The following is a 20,166-nucleotide window of genomic DNA, read 5'->3' as shown; positions in this document are numbered from 1 at the left end:
GCGAATCGACCACCAGAAGGTTAATCCATTTGAAGGTTTCGCACATAGTGAAAATTAATTATATTCACGAAGTACTTTTAAGTGAATGAAATACATGTCTTGGAAATTTAATTATTTTGCACCCAAAAAGACAACGCAACATTCCCTAAAACCAACCCAGTACACATTTAAACATTGCACAAAAATATTTGAGTGTTTATAAGACGGAAGAATGATGTGGTTTTGCATGCGAGGCTCTCAAACTTGTTTAATAAAATGGTGCGTCAAATGACGATTCTAACGGAATTTGGTAATTTGCATATTTCTTTGAAATAAAAGGATATTTTGCCAAAAAAAACTATCCAGTAGTTTTTGTCATGCCCTAGCCTATCTACCATGAAAATATGATCGAAATCGAATTTTCGACCCTTGCCGAGTTATTTTCCACTTTTATGGACAGGGACTCTTAAAATGTTTACGACGCGTATATTTGGGCATTTTATTTCGTATATCCCTGTACTTGAGTTTATTTAAGCAACAGAGGACTTTTTTCGTGTTTGCTTAGCCTCATCTAAACACGACGGGGGTTGGGAGATCGAGACAGTTATGCAAACCCGAGACTGCGTCTTGGGTTTGCATAACTTTCGAGAATTCTCTCAACCCCCCTCGTGTTTAGATGAGGCTATGTAAACACGAAAAAAGTCCTCTATTGCTTTTATAAAATATTTCTCAAAATTAATTCGGCTAATGAAGGGAAATTGTGTTTATTTACTTCTTGATCCAAAAAGATTTTCTCAATACACGCTCTAGACAATCACCTTTTCTACTAGCCAATCAAAACGCACATCTGATAACACAGGAACCAATGAAATTTCGCGTTGCAAAAGTCAAAATCAAGTTCCAATTTGTGGAAAGCGTCAGCGAGCAAGCGAGCGCCGTGTAAATGAAAGCGATATCAGCTTTGAATCCTCCTAAATCTTTCGGAGAAATGCCTTAAGTACGGTAAAACAGAAGAAATGTTCAAAAAATTTACGATTATGTAAGGATAGAACTTCAAGATGAATGTCACTGTGCTTGATCGCTCTTGAAACTAACGTGAACTTGCCCAATGTGGCAGCCCGAGAAGATGGTTGACAAGTTGAATTGCTTAGTTTGCCTTGGGAAGTTTTGCTGGTTAGGAATCATAGCAAAAGCAGCGGATCTAGATTGTTGACGTTGCTGCTGGTTCCCACGGAAGACTTGCATTTGCTGATCGGCTTGTGTGGCTTGTGGATTCGGGGCAGATGAGAGAACGTTACTGCACACCTGGAGCAGCTGCGACGATGGTCGAGCGTTGTAGCTCTTGAGGGAATTTTCATTCCTGTGGCCTGACAGCGTCATGATATGGCGATTTGACAAACCGGCATCCGACCACATTGTTATAGCTGTTTCCTTGATGCAATAATTGGTATGAACTTGAGAAAGATTGGCCGCTTTGCTGAGCTCTTTCATCATGTTACCGATCTTGTTTACGGCTAGACATCGATTTTTGAACCACACTGATTTTTCTGGCCCCTTCCAGAATCGCTTCGGAAACTGGAAAAAAAGTGTTGCAGGCAGGGTTGAGTTAACTGCAGTAAAGACGGAGGGCATTAAATCCATCATTCTGGTGAGCTGTCTGGTACATTCTTCCAAGTTTCTCGTAGTTTGTGGCGGTCACGTCTATCCCCCCTCGGCGTGTTTTGCTTGCCTCGTCATGGGCCATGGTTGCGTACCATTTGTTGTTTTCATTCTGGAGGAATAGAAAACTGGATTTCGTCAAGTTTCTTTGCCCTTCCCATCCACGTCGACAGAAATACAGGGTGACATGAAACCAGACGTTGTATAGGAGGCCTTGAGGAGTTGTTGGACTGATAATGGCGCTTTCTTTCAGACGCCGCAGGTCTTCACGCTAAATGGCAGGTTTGTGTTTGACGTTTTGTTTCCCGTACTTCTTCATACCTTTCAGTTGGAAAGCTGGGTCGTTAGCAATGTTTGTGCCTTTCTTGTACGGGGGATTGTGCAGATAGAGCTCTAAACCATTCCTAAGTCCCAGCAGTATGCTTCTGCTGTAGTTTTCTCCGTTCCGTGCCTCAGCGTAAAATAACTTCAAATTGGCATCCAATTCTGTTTTTGTTTTGTGACCAATATATCTATTAATTCCTCTTGCCGAAGCCCATTCTGAATGAAAAAAGTTCACGACTACATTGCCAATGTAATAGTAGATTTTTACTCTGATAACGTCTCAGAGAAAATACATTTTTAATGGTCATTTTAGGCACATTTGACAGCCAAAACACGGCAACCGATCGGCCGTGCAAAGTTTGATTTGAAACATTCACAGTCTGTAGCATATAGTTCGCGTTTAATTTTATTGTACATTTAAAAAAAAAAGAATGTGATTTTGAGAATTTTATTGTAGTAATTAAATGCAAAAATTACCTTGAAATACGGTTACTGCGCATTTTGTTGCATATTTTGTCGTCTTCGCTTGAGCTCCCTCGACGAGGTCGTCTAGCTCACTAACATCGAGGCATGCAAAGCGCTGTGGTCCTTCTTTCTTTTGCTTTTTCTCCTCGAGTCAGAGGGGAAGAGATGGCCAATCCCCAAATCAAAACTTCGAAAAGTTTTCTTCATTTGAATTCCTTAATATTTGTACTTGAGCGACGGCTTTGAAATGGTTTCAAATTGTGCCGGGCAAACACAGAAAGCGTGACGTCACAACCATGACAACTCTCATCTAAACACACCTATCGACCAATGAGAATGCGCGTACTGTCTTAAATATTTTATAAACACGCGATCTTAATGGTCGTGTTTGTGGGCTCAAAGCCCATACCTGACGTTTTAACAACTCCTTTAACAACTTTTTTTTTGTATTCCGCTTAGTCACAAGAAATATTAAAATTACTATTGGCAAAATAGCATTCCTTAGAAACATTTCTGTGATTCACCAGGATCTTCCATCTCCAAGCCCAAGAATTTGCATTGGGAAGTCTTTACTGGGGTAGATTGGTGGTACATGTATCTTTAAGTTTTGTTGAGCAGCTAGAATTGATCGAAAAGGGAAAAGAACAATGATGTCGCTTTTTGTTCCCACTCTAACCTCTTACTCGGAAACGGTCGTTTGAGCGTAATGTATAGTATTGGATTTGGCCAATAGCGGTATAATTTGTAAGTACGTTAATCATGGACTCACTAGCCCTCATGGACATAAATGCTTAGTCATATGATAGCTCATCAGTTCTATTCAGACAGCGTTCTTGCTTAGTTTTAATTTACTTTTCAGTTTAATTTAGTCTTTTTCCCCTTCCACTATGCCCGCTAAAAAACAAGAAATCAGCTAAGAAGGCAAGTGGATCAAGCACCTGGCTATCTTCTTTCTGTGCAGAGAATGATCTCCCCGATGGCTTGCTGAAGGTTTTAAATGAATATGATATCACTTGCGAGGATATTGTCGTTGGTCTAATTGAGCATGATATCGCCTGACTAACAGAGCGTGATATCGCCTTATTAACTGAGCGTGATATCGTCTGACTAACTGAGCGTGATATCGCCTGGCTAACTGAGCTTGACATCGCCTGACCAGCTGAGCGTGATATCGCGTGATATCAGCTAGGACTGACCTTCGTCGAAAGTGGTCGTGTTTTCGTTTGCTCTGTTATCAAGCTTCATATATATGTGATTTTAAGAGGTAATTAGCTTACCATTGCCCAAAAAAAAATTGTCGGACAGCTTTCCCGAAGACCAGAAGAAGACCGCAAAAGACAACATGAAAGCGGTTGACAAACAGATGAAGATTGTCATACCGGTGGCACCCATTGCTGCGAAACGTCGGCTAGGTTTCTGGAGATGAATGCCAAATTAAACAAAACTTTTGGGCTAACTCAGCGAAATGGAAGACCTGAAAACTCGGTTGACAGAAGCGATTTAGCACATAAATGGAGAATTTGAAGCATTGAAAACGACATCGACCAGCATGAGCCCGATCACGAAGGCACCAATATCGGAATTGCCAATGATTTTCCAAAAGAAATAGAGGAAATTTAATCAAAGCTCTATCCGGTCTTAACGAAGGCGAAGAAAGCAAAGCAATCTCCATTTTTCAAAGTCGACAGATTGATCATAAATGGACAGGTCTATCGATGTAAGGAAACGGAAGATCTTGAGCACTATACGGCGCAATAATGTGAATGACTGTTTTCCGGGGGAGGGCGCAACGAAAAGTACGCCATGGAATTAACGTTAACTCTGTGTACAGTGTTGATGTGTAGTAAGTGACTGACACTCTTAGCTACATGGAAAACTACTGTAGGGACCTCGTAATTTTGATCTTTCGGCAGTGTTCTTTTAGTCTTGATTTTGCTGCCTTTTTTTTTGTTACTCTGGGTCATTTGGGGGTATTTAGTACACGATAAGTTCTACTTTCCTTTCTTACGTAATTATTGTTCGCTTGTCTTGTGTTTTGAATTGTTTTTATATGTCTAATCTGCCCGAAAACTGGAAATTATTTATGCCATTTTCTTTTTTTCAAAATTACTTATACATGTATGTTGGTTCCTTTTGCAATCAATTCCTTCTGCACTGCAGGCATAAATAGTACGTTAAAATTGATGCGTGTATCACTAAATGTGGGGGGCATTAGCAATTTTGAAAGAGCGCTCTTAGCGCCTCTTAGAGCTCTCAGCATCAGAGATCCGACAGCAAATCTGTAAATTTCCAAATGATGAAGCGATGTCCACTGTCAGCGGAGTTGCTGCAAAGTTAACAGGAAATGATTGAGTGATACACTTAAACTTGCACCCATAACAATACTTGTGAATGCCAATGAATTAGGCATTCTGAAGAAAAAACGAAGGATGATTTATAGTTGGTGTAGAAAGAAAAACACAAATAAAATATTTTTGCGAGAAACTCACTCAACAAAAGAAGAAGAAACTCAATGGAGAAATGAATGGGTGCCGAAAGTCTAACGGAAGCTTGAATTCGCGTGGGGTTGCCGTCTTGATGAGAAAAGGTTAGATGTTATTGTTCACTCTAAAATCATAGACACTCAGGGACGTTTCATTATTCTTAAGGTAGAGTACAACGATAATATTTACGTCTTAATCAACGTGTATGTTCTGAACAAAGACAAAGATAGTGTCAAATTTCTTGAGGCGTAAAGAACAACCTTACGAAAAGAAAATTTAGATGTAGAAGAAAATCTTATCGTAGTCGAAGACTTTAACTGCCCGATCAATCCAATTCTTGACGAGAAAGGGAGTTCATTATTACTGCGTAAACCAGTTGTTGCAAGTATTAGTTGATATGTGGCGTATCAAAAATCCTGTTTCTAGGAGTTTTCCATGGAGTCAAAACTCTGAAAACTCTCCAAACATTTTTTGCCGTCTTGATTACTTGTTAATATCTAACAATTTACAAGATCTAGTAATATCAACTAGCATAATCCTTGCTATAAAAACAGACCACGCTGCAATCATGGTAGAAACCAAACGAAAGGTCCAGGCCTCTGGAAAATTAATTGGCGGACGAAGATTTTCTGAAAGACAATACATTAAAGATCCCAATTTGGATCGCTGATGGAGAAAAAGAATTGTCCGACAATCGGACTATTTGGGAATGGATCAAATATAACATACGTGCACACGCTACCAACACATAAAACGGCACGCAAAGGAAAGAAGCGAACTAGAGAATGTTCTACAAAATGACTATACAGTCGCAGGTCAAAAGTATGATCAGACCTGACCCGTGTGATAGCAATGCAAACCAATTGACTGCAGCGAAAGAAAAGTGAGAACTATTCTATGAGCAAAAAACTATTTTACCATAACTGTCTGATTTCTCGCGCGCTGATTGGCTCATCAGATCCTTTTACTATACTTTTACTATACTGTCTGAACTAAAGTGATTCTATCAAGATTTGTGTTCATCAAGTAGCAGGACTATTAATAATAATGCTGCCAAATCTTTCCTAAATAATTTAAATATTCCTAACGGAAGAGCAGAAGCAAGCTTGGGAGGGGAAAATTATTTTGGAAGAATGCGAGCTGATCCTTTTTCGAACAACAAATCTCCTAGGAATGACGGAATCCCCATTGAGTTTTACAGAAAGCTATGGCCTTCAATTCGTGAATCTTTTATTAAATGTGTAAACGAGTGTTTTCAGAAAGGAGAGATGTACTGCTCTCAAAAGCAAGCTATGATTACTCTTATTGAAAAGAAAGGAAAAGATCGTACTCTTTAAAAAATTGACAACCTATTTCTTTGGTTAATGTGGACGCAAAAATTATGTCCAAAGTCATAGCTTCCAGAATAAAAAAAAATGTTTTGCGTAGTATTATTCATTATAATCGAACTGGATTCGTTAAAGACCGATACATTGGCGAAACAATAAGATCTATTTTTGACGTAGTGGAATTTACTGCCGCGGAGAATGGCTCTGACTTAATGATTTTTATAGATTTTCATAAGGCGTTTGACAGCGTCCAATGGGATTTCATATTAGGTTGCTTTGAAGCTTTTAACCTTGGCCCGGACTTTATTCATTGGGTAAAGATATTTACAAAAATGTCCAAAGCTCTGGGACATGGTGTTAGACAAGGGGACCCGCTATCCCCATATATATAGGTAAAGGTAAAGTCTGCATACGAGCCAAGCGGCCCATCAGGCCGGAGCTTATCCCGGTTTCTGTAGCACGAAGCGACTAGGAGTATTTTTACTCCCCCCTGGATGGGATGCTAGTCCATCGCAGGGTTACCCCCAGCATTAAATTCGCCGGTACCCATTTATACACCTGGGTGGAGAGAGGCACTGAGAGTAAAGTGTCTTGCCCAAGAACACAACACAATGTCCCCGGCCAGGGCTCGAATCCGGACCGCTCGATCCGGAGACGAGCGCACTAACCATGAGGCCACCACGCCTCCCTCATATATATAGGAGTCTATCATTCATCATCCAGCTTCGAATATCTGTAATACACCTTCCCAGAGCCCCTGACTAACTTGACCATCTTGTTTGAAGTTTAAATGAAGCTGAGTGGCAAAATGGAGTTTAGTAGAGGGACCGAGCACTTGTGCAGTTTATCAGTATTCACTCAGATCTCATTCCATCAGAGAATGACTGGTCACTTTATTTACAGGAATACTGCATCTTTTCATCACTATCCCAAATTCTGTTTTTCTTTCCCAAAAAATGCATTGAAAATATCTTATTTAAAGTACTCTCTGCTCAAGTGGTGTCTGCTGTCTGCTCATCTGTCAACAACTTAACAGTTTCAGTAAGACAACTATTAACCAGGCAGACTCTATAGTTTGGTTTGAAAGGAGACACCACTAAGCACTTGCCTGGTTGATTCGCTTTGTCCCCAAGAACATTAAATTGGGTCATGATGAATTCCCAAATTCCTGAGAGACAGTAAAAAAAAAAACATCCCACATCCTAAACCCAAATTTTGAAAGTCAAATCCTGTCAAGATATTTTGAATTTACAGAGTCCCGCACCATAGTTTGGTCAAATTCCAGACCCCGAGCATACCCTTCCAGACCCAGCTAAGTGTAGCAAAAAGTCAATTATCACTACTGACCAGGTGAAGGTAAGGTAGACTCTGCATACGAGCCAAATGGTCCATCAGGCTGGAGCTTATCCCTGTTTCTGTAGCAGGAAACGACTAAGAGTCCTTCCAATCCCCCCTAAATGGGATGCCAGTCTGCAGCAGGGTTACCCCCAGATTACCCACCAGAACCCGTTTATAACCTGGATGGAGACAGGAACTGCAAGAGTAAAGTCTGCCGCCCACTAGCCGATTTTTTGTAACGACTAACCGCGTTGAGGCTTTAGGTCCAGTCATCCAGAATCAAGATGGCGCCTTTTCCACTCACGTGACTCTCATGAAAAGTTCCAGTTGCGCTTCATCTAAATTTAGGGCATTTCCTAATTGGTTGAGGCGCGCGCGAGCCCCGACAAATTGTCTTGGTCCACTGCACACTAGCCGACAAGGCCCGACAAGACGTTTTGAGATCTAGCACTGTCAGATATCGCCCGATAAGCCCCGATCTTGTCGCAGACTTGTCTGAATTCACCGCACACTTGCCCAAGGACACAACCAAATGTCCCCGGCCAGGATCCTTAGAGACAAAGGATCACTGTTTTATGGCAGCCACAAGCCCAAATACCTACTTTGGTACACAAAACAAAAATAGCTTTATTTATTCTGAGCATTAATTATTAATAAATTATATTATGACATAGCGCGCGCTAGTCCTACCTAATTCCTGTTCAGCCATCATGATTATTAATTGAATTTGAATAAAAAAATCCACAGCATTACCAGAAGCATAAATATTAACATCCATACAAAATTAATGTCTACTATAACTTTTCAATTAAACAGACCAAAGGATAACATCAGAGGTTTCAGCCATGAAACTTTTGTTGTCATTATAACAAACATTAAGATCCAGTAGTTTAGGTGATGGCAAAACGATCCTTTTTTTTGGCAACAAGGAATCAAACTACCATTACGCAACTTCTCCACAGGCCAGCTGCCAATCTTCCAGCTGTGTAAAAATACTAAGTTACTGCTATAATTATTGATCTTGAATTACGTATTTGGATGGAGAATTCTCAACTAAATATTGATTATGCAAAGTAAAGTAATTGTGAAAGACAAGAGAGTGCAGTTTGATAATTAATAGAGTGTTTGTATAAATTAATTGGTTAGAAATATCCTTACATTAGCACAATAACAACAAATATTATTGTATTACGGAGCCAGCAAGAAATATGTATGGCAAATAAATTGTTATTTTCATGAAACTTACCAGTTTTTAAAAGAAAACCCACACACGCACTGGTGGACACTCACGAAAACTATGTTTCAAGAAACTAACCTCAGACATCCTCCACGTTAAAAATAACTTTGAACAATGAATTCATTTTAGACTTAGCTTAATTTAACATAAACGTAAACAAATATGAAATATTAAAAAGATTATAACTTACAGTCGTACGTTAGACTAATAGCTTATAAAAGATCACCAATTTGTTTTTACCACTTGGCGATTTCGATGATCCTACTCTATTTTACTCTATTTTATGAGATGTAGACAAACTGAAAACGACATTGGCGAACCGACAAAAAGGAACGTTGGTGACTGGAATTTCTCGAAAAAATTCCAGCGGAACGAAGGCGAAACGGCACAACTCCACCGCGAGGCAATGAGAAGCTTGGCGTCTCACAAGAACAGAGAAAATCTGATCACTACGACGGGTAATGCATTGGTAATCAACTGACGGATTTGCAAAAAGATCTCCTGTACTTTACAGCGCAACACGCGGCCAAAAGCTTATTATTTAACGACAAACATTCAAGAAATAGTCGACTCTCCAAGGCGGACGCCGTGAACGCCACTGACAACTAGCAGGTCACGTGACAAACGACCGTTGATAATATAGTTTATTCACAATGCATTATGGGAAGGGCTTCCAGCCAGCCCCCCTCCCCCCCCCCCTCTCTCTGCGAACGATTGTGACTAAAACACCACACGAGTACATACGAGTACATACAGACACATACAGGTTATATACTGGTTATATACGAATACATAGCAGCATACGAGTACATAGAGTAAAGCTGAGTAGCATACGAGTACATGCAGACACGTACGGTATAAAGTAGCTTTTAGTATGTAGTTTAGGTTAGTTAGGGATAATTAGTCGATCTTTTATCATTTTATAATCTTTGCTGAAGGGTTTTTTGTGTATAAATGAAGTTACCATTACCAATCCTCCCCAAATTAATGAGAATCCACAGTATTTTATTCGGCGGGGGGGGGGGGGGGGGGGGTTGAAGCGATGCCTGGAACCGAGTTTCTATGATCGCCCAAGTTAAGAAATTTGGCCGATCGTGACTAAGTACTGGTCTTGTGGAGAACAAACGTAGCGGACTTGTCTTCCACAAGCTTTAAGCGTTTGTAAAGTTTTGTAAACGTTTTGCATGTAAGGAAAAGTTCCAGTTGCGCTTCATCTAAATTTAGGGCATTTTGCGACATCGGGAAGAAATATTCCATTGTAAACCTGCGAGCGGGAACTCCACTACGAAAAACGTTATGATGGTTAAACCCTGTAAGTAAATAAAACAAAGCTCCACAAAGTCGCTATTCGTCCACTTTTTCCGAAAGCGTTGGTTTTTATGTAGGGAGGAAAATGGGGCAACCGAAAAAAAAAAACATTAGACCAAAGATAAGAACCAACAACACTTATAGTGCCAGGTCTGGATTCGAACCTGGGGCACACTGGTAGGAGGTGAGCAATCCTGCCACTCTCCTACCCCTGCTCCGCTGCTTCTCTGCTTCCATTATGGCACTCTCTTTTAAGATTGTTTTTGAGCATTAAACTACAAATTATTTTTTCCTGTTTACTTATCATGGATATACGTACAGGGTGTCAGAGTTAGCAGTTGTAAGAGATGTCCTAAAGAAGTACATTGACCCTGAACAGGCGGATGGTGTACACAAACAAAGGTGTTTCTTTCTTATTAGTGTGTTGTAATAATTAACAAATTGTAGTTACATGGCTGCCCGCACATGAACGTTCCCTTTGCAGTGCTTTGGTGTTTTATTGAGTTTAAGACTTGATGAAAAATGTCTCTGTAGACCAATGGTGTTTTATTGATTATATTCACGTTTTTGACTGCAGTTCCGGTCGAAATTGTGCATTTTAATGGTGGATGCACTATTAAAACTTAGGTTACTGAGTTTTGAACAAGTTCTGCTGCATTTTGTTTGCAGTCACATGTTTGATTTCAGCACATGAATTAGCGAAAGAAATAAACGACCTTTCCACATCATTGGATGTCATCGTCAAGTAAATGTGTAGGTTAGTTTTTTCATTATAAATAGATCTACAATTATGCGCATAAGGTGGCAAACCACGTTAAGTGACAACAAAACAAGAAAAAGTTATTCTTACGAAACTATGTTAATTGACATAGTTTTCTAAGAGTCACTTTTTCTTGTTTTGTTGTCACTCAACCTATTTTGCCATCTTACGGTATAATTGTAGATCTATTTATAATGAAAAAACTAACCTACACATTTATTTCACATTGACATCCAACGATGTCGAAACGTCGTTTATCTCTTTCGCTAATTTTTGTGGTGAAAATTTATATTCCCTCAAACCTTCTTATTCAGTCACATTTTTGCCACCTAAATGACATAAATTACCTTGCCAGTACATCACCAGATCTTTTAATTCTGGTTATCTTTGCATAACTGGTCATTTTTTTGCAAATGTCTAATATGCAGTTGCTGTAAAACTAATGGGAAGGTTAGTGGACAAACTGCAACACTGACATGATTGCACTGTTGCTAGTTATGACGACTGGTTTTAGACATGCTGGCATCTCGTTAGTTCAAAAATTGTAGAAATAAGAATGTCCAATTTTAAGTATATTTATGTCAAAGATTATGTTTCTCCTAACCTTTCCACATGAAGTTAAATGATGCAGTTGCTTCTAATTTGAGAACGTGTTTCTGCTGATAGAAAGTACATTATTTCAAACTTTTCTCAATTTGGTAAAGGTTGTTTACTGCTTTTAAGTCTTTTGTACTCTTGTGAAATGGTATGGATAATATTTTTAAGAGTACTAATTATCATTTTTTTTTCCCCGTTTTATTTCATCAGTTTAAAAAAGTACTGTGAAACTGGACTCCATGGAGTTTGTGTTTATTTAAAGATAGAACTTTTGCCTGCTTCTAAAGTTCGGTAAGAGACATGTATCTTAACACATACAACACACACACTACACATACCTATAACATACATAGTACTTTATTAATCAGTCTCAAGGCTCTTCAGTAATCATTAGTTACAGTGGTAGTGTTTTTCTGGAGAGAGTATCTATTATACTGGCTCCTTTTCCATCCGTTTAGGCGAGTGAAAAAAATTTTGTCACTGGTGGAAAAAACTTGGTTGTGAACAAATTTTTGTGTGTGAGTTTGAAGACACCAAACAATAGGCCATATTCGTATTCTCGGTATTGGACTGGAACTAGCTTGCAATGGAGACTCGTGCGTGGGAGTATCATTTTCCTCAGTTGCAAGCTAGTTCCAGTCCGATTCCGAGGATACGAATTAGTCCATTATTTTATAAAATCGCGCAGAATTTTGTCTAATACTTACCTGTCAAAGGTATAGTCCGAGGTAGGATATATTGTTTTCATATTCAACAAGTTGACAACAAAATGTATCTTGAATAGCTATTCAGTACTTTGTAACATGTGAGAGGAAACTTGGCTGGGTATTTCAAACGATATCTCATATGTAGTAAGGACGACAGATAATAAAATTGACTTCCTGTTTCATGAAAATTTTGTTGAAGTCAGATGAAACTGAACTGGTTGAGCATAAAAACATCTCAAGTTTAGTAACAAGACTTTTGCTTGGTCTCCGTTTTAAGTTGTATCACAGCCAGTGTTCATCTGCGTTTTAGGTATCACCAGCTGGATATTTCAAAGACCCTAAAGAATTGTCTGGCCCAGAAGACCGTCATTGAATTTCCCACGTTACATGTTGTACTCCCAGACAAAACAGCAAGCTACATCAGCCACTCTCACTCTCAACTTGCATAATGCATTGTTGTTTTATTGTAATAAACAAGGACACTGTTTGATGGAATAAAAGTCACTTTTTGTGTCATGTTCCTGGAATTTAGACTTATTATTGGAAGATAACTGGTATATCCTCCGTAGGAGAAAACGATGGCACTGAGATGTTAAATAAATACGTAAACCACCCTTTAAAGGTAGCCTTTTGCACACTAACTTATGAAAGAATATTTGTGTTGAAATTGGGAGGAGCTGTCGAGGTGGACTGATGTTATTATTTTGGTTCTCTGACTACTGCATTAAATGGCATAGAAAGACGGCTCTACAAGTTTAGACAACGCCAGCTAAAGAGGGAAAATACTCAGAAACAAGTCAAGATACTCGCAATGGAAGAAGAACGACGAGAGGCTCTCAGACAGTTGACGAACCATCCAAATCGGAAGAATCCAATCCGCCCACCAACATGGACCCGACACTTGCAGAAATTTACCGTTAACTCGACGAAGATCAAGTCGAAGAACTCAAGGAAAATAAGTCCATAGTGACCTTGACCGAGCGGGCTGACACTCAACAGAAGACGCTATCAGAGCTCACGGAAAATGTAAATAAATTAAGATGCTGAGAAGGAACGCGGTGTAAAGCTAGAAGCCATAGTAGACGAAACAGTCTTATTTTCTACAACATCCCCGAGGAGCGACGAGAATCCAGTGCTACGACAGAAGCTCTGCAATATACCTTCTTGGAACTAAACCTAAACATGGCCGCAGAAGAAGAAACCAGTCAAATACAAATTGAACGGGCTCATTGCCTCGGCAAGATTCGAGAGGACAAAAACCACGCCCAATCATTGCCTAAATTTAGGTTTCACAAAGACAAAGAGCGCATACTATCACATGCCCGCACACTGACAGGAACAAATTATAGAATGCCATTTCACAGGATTTTCCGAGAGAAATCGTTGAAATACAGAAGGGTCTAATCAAAGTCAGGTGATGAAAAAGCAACGAAGGAGGGGCAAGATACAAAACTGGTTTTTGGCAAACTGTACATAAATGGTAGAAGATACCGACCAAGTGTACAATATCCCGGGATAATATCAATGCCTTGAGTAACCAGAGACAAAGACATGTGCCTTTACTGAAGCCGAACCAAAACTAAGTATCTGTTTTTATCTTTTCCGTGATGTTTTTTTCTTGTCTTTTATTTATATTATTTGGGTGAGTTACGTTACCTTACGAATAACCTATGGAAATATCGGAGTACCAAGTTGCATTTTTGACAACGGGGTTTTCCGCTCTGATCTCCAAAGGGGGAAACGGACGTTGAGGGGCCTAAATGGCAGGAAACTTGTGCGCTTGACTCTATGAAATTAACTAGATTCGGGAATTAGCTCGGAGCAACTCGCTTTCTGCAGGAGAAAAACTTGTCACGGGTTCCAAAGTACCGTCGGATCTGCTACAACTGCATATAAGGACAATCAGAGAACTTGAACTTCACGCCTTTATTCTTCTTTCTTCAACTTCGACGTAAATCGTCGAGATGTAATCGTATCAATGATAATGGTACTCTAATTATATTAGCGAGGAACAGGATTCCATCATCTTAGGTACAATTGACAGAAGGCTGAAAAAAAAAGTCAGCTTGAAACCTGAAAGTAGCCTGAATGAACTCGTAATGAGTAAAGACAGCTTCAAGCCTAGATAAATTTAGCTGACGAATGGCGATTTCAACGGAGCTAGTTTCTAATATACATCTGCTATTTGTAATCTCAGCCGAAAAAGTTGTGTAAGGCCAGCTGAGGTTTGTTTCGCTGAATCAGCGACAGTACATTCATTCTATTTAATGCGTATACAAATTGTTATTTATGCAGGTGTATAATCTAAAGTTTGCTGAAAGTACATAATTTAGTGCACTATTTGTACAAGTTTCCAGGAAAGAGATAACTTCTAAAGCACCAAAAATCCTACTTTTATATTATTGCAGTCCACGTGATGATTAGCCTTATTGAACCTATAATTTCCCCTAACATTCCCCCAACCTAAATAACGAGCTCTCGAGCGAGAAAAATAATGCAGACCCCTTAGTCGGCTGGTCTAACTTTAAATATGACCCTCTTAGTCTCTGCTTTCTCTGGCAAAGTCACAAGTTGTCACTCTCTAATAGCAACTTCAAAATATCGATTCTGTTTACTTAATTCTTATCATTTTACCACTCAAAACGTTCATTTGTCTTAAAAGTTTTTGGCTAATGAGTAATGTGATGCTTGACAGTGGTTGTGGCCAGTTGACGAGCTCTCTTGATATCTTGATGTAACACTCCTCTCTGCCTAAATAAACGGACTTGACGGTTTTCTGGATATCTCCTGTTGGTTTGAAGGACGTGGCTGACTAACACTTTAATTGAGAATTTGAGGAGTTCTCACGGTCCACTTGGCTTACTAGGGACTTTAAGCAGCGGGAACGCGGACGGCGACGGGGACGCCGAAACCTGTGAGAAGGCTGGGGAGAGAACGCCGTTGTGGCGGGAATTCACAAACATTAGGGACTTTAAGCAAAGAGAACGCGGACGGCGACGGGAACGCCACAAGATCAGGGAAAAGCCAAAAGGTCCACTGCGCATGACTGGCGGGAAACAAGTTGACGTTCTGCGTTCGGGCCCGACGTGAGTGAAGCTCATTTCGCGTTGTCTGAAAACGTGAGTTTTTGCTTTCGTTTCCTCTGCTGTGTCAACGCTAAATAACCCGTGTTACTAATTTCGAGGAACTTTAATGCTTGTTTTCTCTTGTCATGTGAGATATTTCATTTTAAAGAAACGTCGAGAAATCTGAAGCGAACTCAAGCCAGCCGGCGAACATGCGAGTACCGTGAAATATCTTTTTGAAAGCTAATGTAAATAAAGACAACTTACACGAAATTCAATCGAAATTTTTCCTTTCGAGAAGTACCCAAATGTCAAATGGCTCATCATGGTGAAATTCTAACACAATTAAAAGGGTAGACACCATTAAAACTTGCGTAGCTGTTTCGATTTTCAGTCGTAAGATCAGTGGTTTACTTACATCTTTATCAGTCGGCACACTGATTTGTCGCGCCAGTCTGATTAAACATCTCCTGATAATAAGTTCGTTTACTTCATTGTACAACTCAGCGAGAAGGGGCAAGTTGCGTTTGTGGAAGCGAAATTCGGACAGGCACTCGTCGTCTTCAAACCATCGAAGTTAAAATCAGGAAAGGAATCATAAGGTTGGTCGAGATCATTCGACCGGTTTAAATCGTACAAGAGTAGAAGTTCGTGATCGTTTAACACACCTTCATCGTGGATTATCAAGAGCTGATTGCGAACTTCTTTCAATGAAGTGATCCTAGTTCATCTTGATAAACAGAGGACGAATATCGATAATGTCAATAAGCTTGACAGTGCGGAAACCGCGGTTTCCGACGGTGCTGCTTAATGTTTGTGAATTCTCGACATAACGGCGTTCTCTCCCCAGCCCTCTCACAGGTTTCGGCGTTCCCGTCGCCGTCCGCGTCCCCGCTGCTTAAAGTGCCTATTAAGCAGCACCGTCGGAAACCGCGGTTTCCGCACTGTCAAGCTTATTAGGGAACTTAAGCACCAGGCTATTTTGCGACGGCGACGGCGACCGGAAGTGACTTTTTGTTGCGGTAGGCGTTCTGGAGTTGTCTGTCAAGTCGTCTTCGTTTCGCGCGAACGTGAGAACCTTCACTTTCGCGTTGTTTCCAGAACGTGAGTATCTTTCCCTTACTAGCTTGTCTCAAACTTGTTTTAACATTTTATTTTGCTCTTGTTACCTTTTTAGAAGTATTTTCTTTCATTTTGTTCAAATTGTATACTCAGACATAAATAAAAACATAGACATTTTCATTTCTCGTAGCTTTGAGCAAAAGATGTCGGCGCCGGCCTCCAATGGAAAAGCAAAGTAAGCTGAACTATTGAGTCTTTCGAAGACATTTCAACAGAAAATATTTTTATGCACATCTTTGTAAGTTAACTTTTTCTCTCGATCGTCAATCAAATACCTGAATTGTCGTATTTTGCTTTTAGAGCTATGGAGTGGACTGAAGATCATGATGTTATTTTGCTTCGAGAAATCCTGGCGAGCGATTTGTTTTCATTTAAAAAAGGAAGCGTTGCGAGGGGAGAAAGGCGGGAATCGATCGCAGAAAAGTTAAATCAAGTGAAGACAATCAGTTTTCATCTCAAAGATAAGCGGGCAGTAAGAGACCGATGGGTTCTTCTCCGGAAGAAGTATAAGGCCAAGATGCATCAAGAAGAAACTGCAACTGGAATATCCGTGGACGACGTCTGAAATAGATGTTTTACTTGAAGAACTCGTCGGGAAAGAAGAGAGCTTAAACAAAGTTGGTGATGCTCAGGCAAGAAAGCAGAAAGAAGATAAAAGCAAGGCAGAGGACGTAAGGCAGAAAGCTTTGGAGCGATACACCGAAACAAAAAAGCGCAGGTCAACAGAGAATGGCGATGAATGCGAGGAGAAACCGAAGCGCCAAAGGAGAAGTGCTCGCACCGAACCACTAGTTGAATTCATGCAAGAGAAAGCCAAGAATGAGCGAGAATTACGACAACAAGAGCTAGATCTAAGAAGACTAGAACAAGAGCAGAATCAGCAAGTGATGGTGACTGTCTTACAGCAACAACAACAAACAAATCAAGCTATTCTGTCGGTTATCCAAGAGCTTCTTGAGAAGAAACAATGACATTTTCCTCAAGTATGAACTGTAAAGTCAGTGTTTATTTATTTCAACAAAAAGACAAGTATTTGTTGAAATTGATGTCGTATTGTTTACTTGCGTTTTGTGAATTCGAAAAAAAAACAAGTTCATTCATTATTGTTGTTACAAGTTTGACTCTTACATTGGTGACCACCAAGAAGAATTCAAATACTTATTAAATTTGGTTTTAATTAAAATGGCCTCCATTTCTGCTCTGTTTATTTGAGAGAATTTATCTAAAATAATACTGCAATGAAGGAGGGTCTAGACCAAAAAAGTCTGAGGTTTTGTTGCCATATAGGCAGGTAATAGCATTATTAAGAAGTGCACATACAAGATACATTTTTCCCACACTACTCATTCCAATTTTTAGGTTTTTCTTAAAATCCAGAAACTTGAAGTCGTTGATGTCCCCAAAGAGCCACCCCACAGTTACTCTAACAGAACTCATGTCAAAATTGTATTGTCACATCATCGGTGTTAGGACACCATGGCGAAATGGTGCCCGTAGGTGTGTTCGCAGGGGGGCAGGATCACCATAAACACTCATGGGCTGGCCTGTTGGTGAAAATGCATTCCTTTCCAATTCTTAGAGAAGATTGGAATCTACCAACATGCTTGCATCATGTTTTTTCCCCTCTGCATATCAAAACAGATAAATAAGTTTAACAAATTAATGAAACCTTAAGTGGCAGTTTATTTTCATGGCATCCTAGTGAACATAACTTACCAACAGGCCCATACATGTTTCCAATAAGTCCATTTGGTAGAGCGACGGACTGAAACTTGAGTGAATGTACCCGTTTATGTCCATTGTACACTATTCTTTGGTGTTGGCCTGGGCGAGAAATTGGTCTGACTGTCCCATCTATAAACCCAAAGCAATTGCTGAGAGGTGCACCTTTAGCATGGATAACATCTGCATACTCCTGTAGCATTGGCGGACTCAACATATCAAAATTCCATTGTGAAATTCGATGACCATGGCTCAAAAAAATATAATCCATCACTGTATTGGTAATCACGGCGTCGACAAAACCTGGATCGGATCGGACCGGATCACGGATCGGATCACGGACCAGATCACGGATCGGATCACGGATCGGATCACGGATCGGATCAAGGAAAAAAAAAATTCAAAATTCAAAATTCAAGATTCAAAATTCAAAATTTTGTTGAGCAAATTACACTAGAGTGACTACTGTGAGCAGAACGTTTTATTTAATTCAGGTGTGATATTCCTTTATTCTTTTATAATATCAAGCCAACTGGGAGCTGGTCACAGATGAATTTTTTTCAGGCTGTTGGGTTTTGATTGCGATGATCAATCATGTCTTCATATCTTTCTCCGCAGTTCAGATAAATGATATTTCGTATATTCACTTACATCAAAGGTAAACTGTCATAAAACGCGTCAGCATGGTAATAATAGGACGAACGTATGAATCGAAACACAAAAACTAAAAACACTAATAATATTAAACACCTGATGATTTCAAACAATTTCCGTTTCTGAGACAAGTCTATACTTTTACAAGATGTGAGTTTGGAATACGATATTTCGTACTGGAATAAAACGAAACAGACCATTTGTATTTCAAGGAAATATGGCTGTTTTACAAAAAAAATATAGGAATAACATCGATAGTGTGAACGATAACGCAACCCGAGAATAGACAACATTTTAGGAGTTACGTCACGATTTTTAAAGTCATTTTTAGGGTCGTAAAGAGTTGCCTTTATATGGAATAAAACCTTAAAATGATCGTGTTCTAGGATAGAAAGCACTTAAGAGGCAAGAACAAATCAAAACGGAATGAGGATCGTTAAGGATGGCAAAGATTAACGAGGACTGCAAATGACGAACTTGAAAAACTAGGCTAGTTTTTTCAAGATGCGCAAATCGTGACGTAGCTCCTTTAAAGCAAGTCATGTCCTTAAGCTTTCGTACGTAAGCTTTCTCATTAACTGTAACGCTAACTGTAACGCTCACATTTGACACGAAAAAGTAGCCGAGAATTAGCTACTGATACTAACAACAATTTCAAAAACGAGAATGGGAGGTTCACGTAAGCTTCAAGCCAGCTAACGATCAAATATAACTACATCTGCCTGTTCATTACAATTTAAATTCGTCGTAAATCAGGCGCTTATGTGGCTTTTTAAACGACCTCTTGTCATTCTCTGTATTTTTAACATGTCATTGCGTCAAATTCGGGATTCTTATTTTTATTCAACATATTTTAGTTTTCCACTTTTATTTTTTATTTATTATTATCTTATAAACGATTCGATTTTTTTTTTCTTTAAAACGTTTTTTTTTTTCTGTGATCCGATCCGTGATCCGATCCGCGATCCGATCCGTGATCCGGTCCGTGATCCGATCCGTGATCCGGTCCGTGATCCGATCCGTGATCCGGTCCGGTCCGGTCCGATCCAGGTTTTGTCGACGCCGTTGGTAATCACGCTTATTTCAGGAACTGGTCTTGCAAAACGGTGAATCATGTCTGAATAGCGACATGGATACGAGAAGCGCTTCAGAAGCATACAAAGCCCTTCATTTCGGTCACAAGTTGTTCTTTGCGGACGTCGGAAAGTGACTGGTAGCTGAAGAACATTTGCCAATAATTTTATGTCCTGTTTTCACACTCTGAACTCCGCTAAACACTCTAATTCATTCATCTGGTCGTAATCAAAATTTGGGTAGGAGTTGTAAGGGAATTCTGGATTCTTGGAACTGTAACTTTCGTATAAGGTCAAAAATTGTACGTCACAGATGCTTTTACTGTTGTATAAAAGAAGAAGCAG

The 20,166-nt window shown here is 39.7% G+C and overlaps 1 protein-coding gene and 2 pseudogenes across 3 annotated transcripts in view; 2 read left to right on the top strand and 1 right to left on the bottom strand.

The window, feature by feature from the left end:
- The window catches only part of LOC145492439 (box C/D snoRNA protein 1-like), a 60,738-nt gene extending 48,022 nt beyond the window's left edge, over positions 1–12,716 (top strand). Inside the window, exons 6-8 of one of the 2 annotated variants that reach the window (XM_081471885.1) lie at positions 10,443–10,523; positions 11,689–11,769; positions 12,496–12,716. In XM_081471885.1, coding sequence (XP_081328011.1) covers positions 10,443–10,523; positions 11,689–11,769; positions 12,496–12,634 — 301 coding nt within the window. In that variant the 3' untranslated portion in view covers positions 12,635–12,716. Of the gene's footprint in view, positions 1–10,442; positions 10,524–11,688; positions 11,774–12,495 lie in introns of those variants that run through there. The other variant, XM_081471886.1, reaches the window with a different exon arrangement.
- A 3,014-nt stretch (positions 12,717–15,730) lies between these two features.
- Positions 15,731–17,474, top strand: LOC145492912 (uncharacterized; annotated as a pseudogene). The gene is made up of 3 exons (XR_014050065.1): positions 15,731–16,354; positions 16,503–16,547; positions 16,673–17,474. The product of XR_014050065.1 is annotated as an uncharacterized LOC145492912 (transcript).
- A 116-nt stretch (positions 17,475–17,590) lies between these two features.
- LOC145493455 (uncharacterized) overlaps positions 17,591–20,166 on the bottom strand; it is a 3,151-nt pseudogene continuing 575 nt past the window's right edge.

This window comes from Orbicella franksi, chromosome 7, assembly GCF_964199315.1.
Source record: "Orbicella franksi chromosome 7, jaOrbFran1.1, whole genome shotgun sequence".
In the NCBI taxonomy this organism is placed as follows: Eukaryota; Metazoa; Cnidaria; class Anthozoa; order Scleractinia; family Merulinidae; genus Orbicella; species Orbicella franksi.
Note: the sequence above shows the minus strand (reverse complement) of the source record. Positions and strands in the feature narration are given on the sequence as shown.